Below are 13,128 nucleotides of genomic sequence, written 5' to 3' on the forward strand. Positions count from 1 at the left end.
ACCCCTGTTATTAAAATGTAATAAAATATTTCTAAAAATGAAAATGAAATATATATATAAGGCCGCCCCGGTCACCTTTCTTGGCTTTATCCGCAGGGATGTTCTGGGCCCGGAGCCGCTGGTCCAGGATGTAGAGCATCTCCCCGCCCAGGTTAATGAAGAGCAACGGCAGGGTCCGCATCGACATGGTGCTCCGAGGTCGGACTGCTGCGTACGAGTCCTGCGGAGGACCAGGCGCTGCTGCTACTGCTGCTGCCGATGCAAATTCCACCCCTACCACCCCACGCCGCCAGCTGTTGCTTCTCTCTCTGCGGCGGCTGCAGCGGCCGTTGCTAGGTCACCGCAGGCGCGCGGGGGGAAGCGACGGAAGCAACGGACCAATCAGCGTGCTCGGCGTTAGAGCGGGTCGCGGACTAACCAGCGTGCTCGGTGTTAGAGAGTAGGCGGGCGGGGAAAAGAAATAGACCAATCATTAAGCTCGGAGGCGGAGTAAGGGGAAACAGACCAATCGGAGGGTCACTTGTTTAAAGGTCGGTAGTTGCTCAAATGGAAAACTCCAGGGGGATGAGAGGAGTTGGTAAGTAGTGGCTGCTGTGTAGAATGTTGTATTTTCTTGGTGTGGGAGACCTGTTTAGTCCACTTTTAAAGGTAATGAATAGAAATAAAACAATCCACCCCTGTCCTGTTAACACTGTTACTACTACATTAAAAAAAAAAAAGTGTGAAAGTACAATAATGCTAGAAAAAGGGAAAAATCCCCAAATTCAAAACCAGTTCAATGTGGCATGCTAACTGCCTCCAAATGGAGAAAAATAAGGCCACCAGCAATCCAAAACAATTATCTATCAAGAAGGAAAAGGGGGGAGGTTTGAAGTTGATGTTGGCCCTTTGTTTTTTTTCTCCTTTTTTGGCATTCTGGAGAGTGAAGTCAGCACTTGGCCACTTAATTGCTGATATTCAGCCCTTAACGGGCCAGGTTTACTGTATAAATGGGACCTTATAAAAGTCTGTCCTATTTTTATGCATTAACCTATGGTTGCTTAAGTGCTGAATGTCAACTTAAGCGGCTTATGTTTTAACTGATATTCAAAGTCAGGGCCCACATAGGTCTTGGCTTTAAATAGTCAAGATTAATTTTTATTTATTTATTTGATTTTACTCACACCTTTTTCAGTATTCAGGTACACTGGGTAGTTTCCTGTCCCAGGAGGCCTCACAATCTAAGTTTGTACCTGAGGCAACGAGCAGCAGTGCGATTTGAACCGGCCACCTCTGGCTGGTCAAGACCTATGCTCTAACCACTAGGCCACTCCTCCACTCAGTGCTGCTGATGGCTGAATATTGACCCCTAGGTGTTCATCAGAAAGCTGAAAATGTACCCTTTTCCAGATCATGGGCTAAAGTTAAGCCTCAAGCTAGAGAGTTGCACAGGGACAGAAATCCAACCCGTCCCCACCCGTCCCCGTAGGAAATCTAACCCATCCCCGTGGGGAATCTAACCCATCCCCGCAAGAATTTAACCTGTCCTCACCCACAAGAATTTAATGGTACATTAAAAAAAAAAATCCTGTCCGCTCTCTCAGTCTCTGGGTTTGAGCCGCAGCACTGCAGGCAAGGAAGGAACGGAAGCTGGAACACTCTGGTGCGCACATATAAGACTTCTCTGATTCACTGGCACTGTGTGCTAAGAGATCACCACATGCATGCGCCAGTAGGTCAGGTGACATCTGATGCTCATGCTTATGTCAGAGCTGAGGTCTGTGCATCAGCCTGGAAGCAGAGAGGAGTAATAGTAAATGACAGTAGATAAAAACCGGATCGGTCCATCCAGTCTGCCCAATAGTCACAATCATTATTAATTCATGATTAAATCAACAATGAATGTGATATTATATACTTGATTACAGTCTTTCTGTGGTGTTTCTGGGACGTAGACCATAGAAGTCTGCCTGGTCCTATCCTTATGTTCCAACTGCTGGAGTTGCCCTCAAAGCCCACTCCAGCTTATTCATCTTCTCATTTGCGGGACACAGACCGTAAAAGTCTGTCCAGAACTGTCCTCATGTTCCAGCCCCTAAAGTTGCTGTCTAAACCCTTTCCAGCCCAACCAAAACCAGATTGCCATTTATGAGACACAGAGACCGTACAGGTCTCCCGGTATCGGCCCTAGTTCATCACAGCCAGAGTCACCATGTAAGTGTTATGCAACACATCCACACACATGCAGCCATTTAAGGTTAGGTTTTTTATAACTTCCATTTTCTAAATAGAGATCCTCTGTGTTCATCCCATGCCTTTTTGAATTTCGCCACCATTTGTATCTCTACCACCTCCTTAATGGAGGCTTTCCACATCTGAGCTGTTAAAGCGAGGAGGAGACAGCACTCAAAGAACTTGGTACTTGGTAGGTGAGAGGCTGGCGCAAGTTCAGCATACACTTCCACGGGAACCCCACAGGAATTGCTTCCGTCCCCACGGGATCCCCGCACAGCCGCTTCCGTCCCCGTGGGAATCCCGCGGGATTCCCGCAAACCTTGTTCCCGTGCAACTCTGTACCTTAAGCACTCCCCCCCCCCCAAAAAAAAAAAAAAAGGACCAAAAGAATGTAAGTCATTCCATAGAAAACATGCAAGCAATAATTTTAACAGTGACCCAGATATCCCTGGTTTCTCTATGGGAAAAATGTTCAGTATAGTTCTTTAGCATATGAATTGGTGTAGGCTTTAAATTAAGCATTTTGAAGCAGAAGTCCTGTAGTGCCCTTTGTGTTTTTGCTAATTATTTCTGCTTACAGGGGTTTTGTTTCGTTTTTTAAATCATCTTTGAAGTGGTGGGAGAGAGAATGCATGGTTTTCAAATTGTTCAGGCAAACTGACCTTCCATAGATTTGTGCTTGGTTATTCATGGAACTTAAATCTTGCCAGTTGGTCTTTACTTTTATCCTAGCATGGGTAACTGAGTCACTCAGTCTTTTATGTAGATGAGAACCAATTGTTAGTATATATGCACATATATAAAGAACTTTGAACAAATGTATATTAAAATAAATGCAGTGAGATCACATGATGCACCAGGAGGAGTAGCAGGGCTTTAGAGCTGCTCCAAGGTTCCCGCTCACTGCCTTGACCCTGACCGCCCGAAACGATCCTCCGCTGCACAGACCTTACCTCAGAAAGTACTGGGGTACTTGCATGGAACAATTCCTCGTTCCAACGCCGTCTGGAGCGCCAAAGAAAGGAGCAAAATCGGAAAAGGAGAAGGGGGGGGGGGGGTTTGACTGCCGGGGATGGCAAGATGGCGGCCGCGTCACCACGAGCGGAAGCTGAATTTTCGGCAAGGCAGCTGACCCAGCTAGCATTGGCGGTGGGTACCGTGCTCGAGCCGCAATTTACATCTCTGGAGGTGCAATTTGAAAAGCTTGAGGCAGTACTGGCAGAGATCAAGGGGCGAACTGCTGAGGTGGTAAAAAGAATTTCGGACATGGAAAACACGTGGCAGCGGCAAGAACCGGACCTGTCAAGCTTGAAAGAAAAACTCGCTAACCAGCAGGAAAAAATAGACGAATTGGAGAACAGAGCCCGGAGAAGAAATCTGAGATTTGTAGGGCTCCCTGAAGCGATCCTGGACAAAAATTTGGGCTCGGTGTTAGAGCAATGGCTTACCACGGAGTTCGCGCTCTCAGATAGCAAAGGGCCCTCTGTATAGAGAGGGCTCACAGAATTGGCAGACTGCGAGAGAATAATTTGCAACCGAGGGTGGTAATTATCAAATTGCACAACTAACTATATACATAAAGAAGAAGTCCTACAAGGATACCGGGTGAAAAGGGACTCTCTGACCTATTCTGGTGCTCAGATTCGTATATTCCAGGACTATTCTACCAATGTTCAGGAAAAAAGGAGAAAATTCCACCCGATTTGTACCACGCTGGTGGAGAAGAGAATGAGATTTAAGCTACTTCATCCAGCTGTCCTGAAAATTCTCCATGGTGGAAAATGGTCTTCCTTCGAAAATGTGCAGGCTGCCTTACAGTTTCTCAACTGCGTGGGGAAGGAATCCAGCTCCACAACCTGATTTGACTCTGGTGGCCCTTAACAGTGGGGTAGTAGGAGGTGGAAATGTGTTATGCTCAAGACTGTGACTTGTTGGAACTTTTGGGACTTTATACAGTGGAGGTTTGATAAATATGCAATTCTGAGCTACAGAAGGTGGTTGGGGATGAGGGGGAGCGGGGGTCTCTGCATACATGTGAACTTACCTCGACGGTGGATAACCTTTCAAGGTTAAGGGGTTACCAAGGGGATGGGGTAGAGGGGTAGGGGGGAAGGGACTGGGGGAGGGGGGTGGGAGGGCAGGGGAGAGGTATTCAAGGGAGTGTGAGTGGTGGTGGGGCTACAACTGGGAAGGGTTTGGATGATTGCAGTATGACTGAGGTGAATGGAGCAGGCGTGGTGGTTTGTGTCAGAGGAGGTTAAAATAAATGCAGTGCTGTTAGTTGGTATTTGACAAAGAGGCTGGTGGCACCTTTTAGAGAGCTAACCAATCTAAGACATAAGCTTTTAAGGACAAGAGTGCATTTAAGATGATGTGTGTCTTCGAAAGTTCATACCTCAAGTTAGTCTGTAGAATGCCACAGAGCAACATGGCTTCTGAAAGTTTGCCATTGTGGTATGGAGATACTACTACTACTTAGCATTTCTATAGCGCTGCCAGGGTTACGCAGCGCTGTACAAGTTTAAACATGGGGAAGGACAGTCCCTGCTCAAGAGAGCTTACAATCTAAAGGTAAAAACTATGTAGTCAGAGATGGTAACTGTGTTGAAATAATCACTAGAGGGAGCTAATGCTTCAAGCAAAAATGCACTCCTAGGTCTGCCGTAGCTACAAAATGGGGAAAAAAAGTTCAGACCTGTAAAATATGGTAAAAAGTAATCAATATGACAATATGCACTCCTTTCTACTTAATGGCGTGAGGGGGAGGTGATCATAATAAGACACATATTTTGTACTTCAAATACTGTTTAAAAAAGGCATACAAAGTATAACGGGGAAACTGAAGTTTCCATATCATCAAGCTGATCAATCCATAGACTGGTGGGTTGTGTCCATCTACCAGCAGGTGGAGATAGAGAGCAAACTTTTGCCTCCCTATATGTGGTCATGTGCTGCCGGAAACTCCTCAGTATGTTCTCTATCTCAGCAGGTGGTGGTCACACACAGCAGCAGCTCTGGCTAGGCCTCCAAGCCTAATCCTTAGGTTTTGTTGAGGCCTGGGGTTGAGGGCTCTTTTGAGCAAGTGCAAACCTGGTGGTGCCAGGTCCCTCCTTTTCTCCCCCCTCCCGCTGGCTCCGTTAAAAAAAAAAAAAAAAAAAAAATTTTAAACGTCTTTAAAGGCGTTTATTTCGACGTTTATTTAAGCGTCTATTGCAGCTACTCACTGGGACACCAGGTCGTTACAACTCGGAGCGGACAGCAGGTAATTTACCTTTTTATAGCGGGCGGGGGTTCCCCGATTCTTCTCCTCGTGGCACATGGCGTCGGAGGGCGAGGGCGCAAAGGGTCGCTCCCCGGGTCGCTTGAGCGCTTCTAGAGGGGATGCGGGGGTCTTAAAGCCTGATTCGCCCTTGTTGGGTGGCAGTTTTGTGACCGATGAATGTACCGGTCCTTCCTCCGGCGTGGCGGTTTTTCCCGCCATAAACGCCCATCCCCCGCTCCTCGCCTCCGCCATTTTGGCCGGCCACGCGGCTCGGACGGCTTCTTCTTGGGCCGCCCTTGAGGTTGGAGACATTAATGCCATGAACGCCCTTAATTTGGGCGACGGCACAGAAGCGGCTAAAGTTAAGAGCCGTTCTTCCCGCGCGGCTCCTTCGCGGAGTTTCGCGCCGGACGCCATTTTGGATGCGCAGCAGGCCTCTCCCCCGCTGTTGCGAGCGCCGGTTGAGAGTGCGCCTAGGGCTGTTGCCCAGGCTGCGGAAGTGCACAGTCTGGGGGGTTTCTCCCCCGAGTTTGTTTTGCTGCTGCATCAGGCCTTCCTCATGCACAACGCTGCCCCCGCTCCCTCGTCTGGTAAAGAGGTTGAGGTTCCCAGAGGTAAACGCCCTCGGGTTGATTCCCAGGCCTTGGAGGAATTTGTCTCCTCCGATGTAGATGAGGGCAGCGTGTCTGAGGTCTCCCAACGGTCCTTTGCGGATTCCTTGGAGGAGACGGATCCCCGCTCGGTTGGAGCGGATGACCCCTCTGCAGCGCGGCTTTTTCGCCCAGAGGATTTGCCCAACCTGTTGTTACAGGCCATGGACACTTTGAAGATTTCCTCTCCGGAGGACGTCTCTCCCTCAGCCCCTGTTGGCTCCGCCATTATGCTGGGGACGAAGCGCCCGCCGAGAACCTTCCACGTGCATGATGCCATGCACACCTTAATTTCGGCTCAATGGGATGTCCCAGAAGCGAGCCTTAAAGTGGCTAGGGCTATGTCCCGCCTCTATCCTTTGGCTGTGAGTGAACGTGAGGCCTATCTGTGGCCTACCGTGGATTCTTTAATCACTGCGGTGACTAAGAAAAACGGCATTGCCGGTGGAAGGTGGCACGGCCCTAAAGGACGCCCAAGACAGGAGATTGGAGGCGGCCTTAAGGTCGTCCTTTGAGGCGGCTGCTTTAAGTTTGCAGGCCTCAGTTTGCGGCTCCTATGTGGCCAGGGCGTGCCTGACTATGGTGCAGCGGGCTTCCCCCTCGGATCATTCCTTGAGGGATGATTGGCCAGCCCTGGAATCGGGCTTAGCCTATGTGGCAGACTTGCTGTATGATGTCTTGAGAGCCTCAGCTAAAGGCATGGCTCAGACAGTCTCTGCGCGGCGGTGGCTTTGGCTGAAACATTGGTCTGCTGACCACGCCTCTAAATCCCGCCTGGCTAGGTTGCCTTTTAAAGGCAAGCTGCTCTTTGGGGTCGAGCTGGACAAAATCGTGACCGATCTCGGCACATCTAAGGGCAAGAAGTTACCAGAGGTCAGGGCTCGGGCTAGTGCTCGTCCCGGTACCTCCAGAGGACGGTTTCAGGAAGCCCGTCGGTACCCGCCCGGGCAGGTCGGGTTCTTCTGCCCCCTCTTCCTTTAAGAGGCATTTCTCCCCCAAGCAGCGTTCCTTTCGCAGAGACCGCCGTCCCGGAGGTGCTCCCTCCGGTCCTCCCCCAGGGTCTCGTACCCAATGACGGGGTCTTGGTCCACGCCCCAGTGCAGATTGGAGGACGGCTGTCCTCGTTTCTGGGCGAGTGGACCACAATAACTTCAGACGCTTGGGAGCTGGAAGTCATCAGAGACGGCTACAAGCTAGAGTTCTGCCGACCCTTAAGAGACGGGTTTGTACTCTCTCCCTGCAAGTCTCCGGTCAAAGCTGTGGCAGTGCAGCAGACTTTGGACAATCTGATCCGCCTGGGGGCGGTCGTTCCGGTGCCAGAAAGTCAGCTTGGCAAGGGGGCGTTACTCCATTTACTTTGTGGTACCAAAGAAAGGAGGTTCTGTCCGGCCTATCCTCGACCTCAAAGGGGTCAATCGGGCCTTGAAAGTGCGGCACTTTCGCATGGAGACTCTCCGCTCTGTTATAGCGGCAGTGAAGGCAGGGGAGTACCTGGCTTCCTTGGACATCAAGGAAGCGTACCTGCATATTCCCATCTGGCCTCCTCATCAACGCTTTCTGCGTTTTGCAGTCCTGGGCCGACACTTCCAGTTCAGAGCCCTCCCGTTCGGGTTGGCTACTGCTCCGCGGACCTTTTCCAAAGTAATGGTGGTCATAGCGGCCTTCCTGCGAAAGGAAGGAGTACAAGTCCATCCTTATCTGGACGACTGGTTGATCCGAGCCCCCTCTTATGCAGAGTGCGGCAAAGCTGTGGACCGGGTAGTTGCTCTTTTGAGCTCCCTGGGATGGATCATCAACTGGGAGAAGAGCCAGCTGCGCCCGACTCAGTCCCTGGAGTATCTGGGAGTTCGATTCGACACCCAAGTGGGCAGAGTGTTCCTGCCAGACAATCGGATTGTCAAACTTCAGGCTCAGGTGGACCAGTTCCTGGTAGCCTCTCCTCTTCGGGCTTGGGACTATGTGCAGCTGTTGGGCTCTATGACGGCCACGATGGAAGTAGTGCCCTGGGCCAGGGCTCATATGAGACCACTACAACACTCTCTGCTGCAGCGCTGGACTCCGATGTCGGAGGATTATGCGGTGCGTCTTCCCTTGGATCCAGCAGTGCGCAGGGCGCTGAGCTGGTGGATGCAGGCAGACAAGTTGTCTGCAGGAATGCCTCTGGTGACCCCAGAGTGGATTGTCGTCACGACGGACGCCTCATTGTCGGGCTGGGGAGCCCACTGCTTGGGAAGGACAGCGCAGGGGCTCTGGTCTCCTGCAGAGGCGAAGTGGTCTATCAACCTCCTGGAACTCAGAGCCATTCGGTTGGCGCTTTTGGAGTTCATCCCGGTACTGGTGCTGAAGCCTGTACGGGTACTGTCGGACAATGCCACGGCTGTGGCCTATGTCAACCGCCAGGGAGGTACCAAGAGCGCCCCTCTAGCCAAGGAGGCTATGAGTCTATGCCAGTGGGCGGAAGCGAACCTGGAACAGCTGTCAGCGGCCCACATTGCCGGAGTCATGAATGTCAAGGCGGACTTTCTCAGTCGCCATACCTTGGAGCCCGGAGAGTGGCAGCTATCTGCTCAGGCGTTCTTGGACATCACGAAGCGCTGGGGCCAGCCGAGCCTAGATCTGATGGCGTCATCGGCCAATTGCCAAGTGCCGCGCTTCTTCAGCAGAGGACGGGACCCTCGATCCCTGGGAGTAGATGCTCTTCTCCAACAATGGCCGACACAAGAGCTTCTCTATGTGTTCCCACCCTGGCCCATGTTGGGCAGGGTCCTAGACCGGGTGGCAAGACATCCCGGCAGGATAATCCTGGTGGGTCCGGATTGGCCCAGACGTCCCTGGTATGCGGACTTGATCAGGCTCTCAATCGACGATCCTCTGCGGCTGCCAGTGGAGCAGGGCCTGTTACATCAGGGTCCCGTGGTGATGGAGGATCCCTCCCCCTTTGGTCTTACGGCCTGGCTATTGAGCGGCAGCGTCTGAGGAAGAAGGGCTTCTCAGACAAGGTCATCGCCACTATGCTGAGAGCGAGGAAACGCTCTACTTCTACTGCTTACGCCAGGGTTTGGCGTATCTTTGCAGCGTGGTGTGAAGCAGGCTCACTTTTCTCCCTTCACTGCTCCAATTTCTTCAGTGTTGGCGTTCCTGCAAGAAGGTCTGGACAAAGGCCTGTCGCTCAGTTCCCTTAAGGTCCAGGTAGCGGCTCTGGCTTGCTTCAGGGGCCGCCTGAAGGGTGCTTCCCTGGCTTCCCAGCCAGATGTGGTGCGCTTTCTCAAGGGAGTTAATCACCTGCGCCCTCCTCTGCACTCAGTGGTGCCTGCGTGGAATCTCAACCTGGTGCTAAGAGCATTGCAGAAGCCGCCGTTTGAACCCTTGTCGAGGGCATCTCTGAAAGACCTGACGTTGAAAGCAGTCTTTTTGGTGGCTATCACTTCAGCCAGAAGAGTTTCCGAGCTCCAGGCGCTCTCATGTCGAGAGCCTTTTCTGCAGTTCACTGAGGCAGGAGTGACTATTCGCACAGTGCCTTCCTTTCTGCCCAAGATTGTTTCTCGCTTCCATGTGAATCAGCAGCTCTGTCTCCCTTCCTTTCGTAGGGAGGACTACCCAGAGGAGTACTCTGCTCTTAAATATCTGGATGTGAGACGAGTCATCATCAGATACTTGGAAGTGACCAATGATTTCCGGAAATCGGATCATCTGTTTGTCCTGTTTGCAGGTCCTCGTAGGGGTCTGCAGGCTGCTAAGCCTACAGTGGCAAGATGGGTCAAGGAAGCCATTGCAGCGGCTTATGTGGCCGCAGGGAAGGTGCCGCCTATCCAGCTGAAGGCTCACTCCACAAGAGCTCAGGCGGCCTCGATGGCAGAGGCCGGTTCCGTCTCCTTGGAAGAGATATGCAAGGCGGCAACTTGGGCTTCGGCCCATACATTCTCCAAGCATTACCGCTTGACTGTGGCTGCTCGGGCGGAGGCCCGGTTTGGAGCTTCAGTGTTGCGGTCAGGGATTTCTATGTCCCGCCCTGGGTGAGTACTGCTTCGGTACATCCCACCAGTCTATGGATTGATCAGCTTGATGATATGGAAGGTAAAATTATGTATAATCATACCTGATAATTTTCTTTCCATTAATCATAGCTGATCAATCCATAGCCCCTCCCAGATATCTGTATTGTTTTATTCTGGTTGCATTTCAGGTTCAAGTTTAGTCTTCAGTTACTTCAGAAAGACTTCGTGTTCAAGTTTTTTTCACTTGGATTCTTCAAGAGTTAAGACGAGTTTGTGTTACAGTGAGCTGCTGCATTCCTCTCCCCTCCGTTTTACGGGGCTGGATTGAGACTTATAATTCTGCCGGCACTCCCTCCCGCTTCGTGCGGCTGTAGGGCAGTTTTGTACCCCTCCCGCTTCGGCGGTGTTCGGGTCAGTCAGCTCCTCCCGCGGTTGCGGTTGCAGGATAAGCCAGATCCCCCCGCATCGGCGGGGTGGTGTCCCTCCCCCGCTCCGCGGGGATGAGCTGGACGGATTCCCCTCCCCCACTTGTGTGGGGATGAGCTGGGTTAATTCCCCTCCCCCGTTTCGGCGGTGGTGAGCTGGGCAGAGTGTCCCTTCGTGGGTGTAATTCTCTAAGTGCTGAGTCCTGCGGATGGAGCTTTGATATCGACATACTGAGGAGTTTCCGGCAGCACATGACCACATATAGGGAGGCAAAAGTTTGCTCTCTATCTCCACCTGCTGGTAGATGGACACAACCCACCAGTCTATGGATTGATCAGCTATGATTAATGGAAAGAAAATTATCAGGTATGATTATACATAATTTTACCTTCTAGCTTTTTAAGAATCTGATTCTATATCTTAATGATAACATTGCATGTGACTGTCAAACTGTATGCCACTAAAAATGTTTTTTTATTATTTTAGTAATTACATTTATTCATTTACTCCAGCTTGATATACCTCTAGCCTGAAATGCTTTGTAGCGCTATAGAAATGCTAAATAGTAGTAGTAAGACGCTACACGCGTCAACCTTCTCTCACATAAGCACGCAGTTTTGGAATACACTGCCGCGCAACTTAAGAACGATCCACGAACAAGCTTCCTTCCGCAAATTATTGAAGACCCATCTTTCTGAAAAAAATATACGGAAAGAGCCAAAACACATAAAGTCCATACTCACTGTTCACTAATGCATCATACATCCAATTCTACAATCTTATCCCTGTAATCTCACATCACTCATACCTCCACTCAGAGAAATATGTATACCATATGTCTTCATGCCTTAATATTGCCCTTTAAGCCTCCCATTGTCCCCTTCCAATGTTTCAATGTCTGTGTTCCATTGTTATATTCCTTAACGCTACTTCGACTGTCTCGCTTAACTCTACACAATGTAATCCATGACCAAGTTGTAACAAATTGTATTTCCATCGTTTATATCATATTGTAAGCCACACTGAACCCGCAAAAAGGTGGGAAAATGTGGGATACAAATGCAATAAATAAATAAACGGTGCATTTACTAGCAGCACAGTAACAGTAAATGATTCCCTTGCCCCAAACGTTTGCTTTACTGCAATATTTTCAACTACTATCTTTGTTTACAGTTTCTGTGATGCAACAAGGTAATATTGTGAAATGGAGATCAGCCATTCCATCAAAGAACGCACTATCGCTGAGAACAGCTTGATCATACTACTCCAGGGGATCCATGGGTACGTTACCAGCATTGACCTCCGGGATGAAAGCACTGCGAAGGGTCGAATCCTGAACGTAGATGCATTTATGAACATTCGCCTGGCCGAAGTGACATACACAGACAGGAAGGGTCGGGTCTCCCAGCTGGATGATCTGTTTGTGACTGGCAGGAACGTCAGATATGTCCACATACCTGATGAGGTGGACATTGTCTCAACAATCGAGCATCAGCTGCAAAAAATCCACAGGGTGCGCAACTTTGGCAGTGAAGGAAAAGGAAGAAAGGAGTTTAGTACCCGGAAGTATAAGTGAAATCTCTAGGGCAGATGACCTTTTCCTGGAAACGTTTATCTGATTGCAGTTTTCATAGAAAATGTATTCTGTGTGCCAAGAGCCCCCACCTGCAGGGTGAAGTAAAGGCTTCCAATATTTTTAAGAAGCTTCAACAAATGACTACAACTGGAATATGTAGAAAAACTAAAGGAAACGGAGTGCTTTAGGGTAAGGGTGTGCTAAGACGTTCTTCATTTTGCTTGGGCATGGGGGAGGTTGGATACATCTGGCCCTAAGTGATTCTCACAAATGAGTGATGGAGGAGGATAACATGTCTTTTAACATGCTTCATGTATTGTTTTTTTTCCTATTGTAGGTTGAGTTTGCAAATAAATATCTTTTTCTTAAAAAAGACAAATGTGCTCTGTCAAAGTATGTTTACTTACCATCTTGTTTTTGCCACAGCCTTGTATTCCATGTCCTTAGGGCATTCAGTGTACAGTTTTATAACTTCCTGCTTTAAAGGTCTTTGAGACTGTAGTTATTCATGTGTCATAGAAATAAACTGTACAGCCTATATTCTGCCCATATACAGCAGCTTCTCAGCTCTCCCTTGAATCTTCATGCATGTCCAGAGCTGCCTTGAATTCAGATAGTGTCCTTTTCTGCATCGCCTCCACTGAGAGGCCATTCACATATTTACCTTTTTCTTTTAAATGCTTTTGAGTTCACTCCCTTCAGTCTTCATCCCAGAACCTCCTCGAAAGAGGCCTGCCTCCTGTCCATTTATATCTCCCTGTCCCATCTTTCCTCTGATATACATGGTTAGATCTCTGTCTCCATATGCTTATGGCAAAGACCACTGGCCGCTTTAGTAACCCTCAACAAAGACCAGCTCCGTCCCTTTTGAAGGTGCAGTTTCCAGAGCTGTACGTAATGGTCCAAATGAGCTTTTGCCAGGAACTTATACAAGAGGTGCTGTCGCCATCTTCCTGTTTGACTTTCCTCCCTGCTGTGCACCTAGGCATCCTTAATTAACATCAC

General features: G+C 49.6%; 2 protein-coding genes across 3 annotated transcripts in view; one reads left to right on the forward strand and one right to left on the reverse strand.

The window, feature by feature from the left end:
* The window catches only part of LOC115480178 (protein OSCP1-like), a 28,031-nt gene extending 27,686 nt beyond the window's left edge, over positions 1-345 (reverse strand). The window contains 1 exon segment of the mRNA XM_030218667.1: positions 76-345. Within this exon segment, the coding sequence (XP_030074527.1) occupies positions 76-187 (112 nt within the window). The 5' untranslated portion in view covers positions 188-345.
* A 144-nt stretch (positions 346-489) lies between these two features.
* Positions 490-12,673, forward strand: LOC115480177 (U7 snRNA-associated Sm-like protein LSm10). 2 transcript variants are annotated; one of them, XM_030218665.1, is made up of 2 exons: positions 490-577; positions 11,721-12,673. In XM_030218665.1, the coding sequence occupies exon 2, from the start codon at positions 11,752-11,754 to the stop codon at positions 12,121-12,123; it is 372 nt and encodes a 123-aa protein (XP_030074525.1). In that variant the 5' UTR covers positions 490-577; positions 11,721-11,751; the 3' UTR covers positions 12,124-12,673. The 2 variants fall into 2 exon arrangements, with proteins under 2 accessions (XP_030074525.1, XP_030074526.1); XM_030218666.1 differs by lacking the exon at positions 490-577 and adding an exon at positions 629-648.
* The last annotated feature ends 455 nt before the right edge of the window (positions 12,674-13,128 follow it).

Source organism: Microcaecilia unicolor, chromosome 11, assembly GCF_901765095.1.
Source record: "Microcaecilia unicolor chromosome 11, aMicUni1.1, whole genome shotgun sequence".
NCBI classification, from domain to species: domain Eukaryota; kingdom Metazoa; phylum Chordata; class Amphibia; order Gymnophiona; family Siphonopidae; genus Microcaecilia; species Microcaecilia unicolor.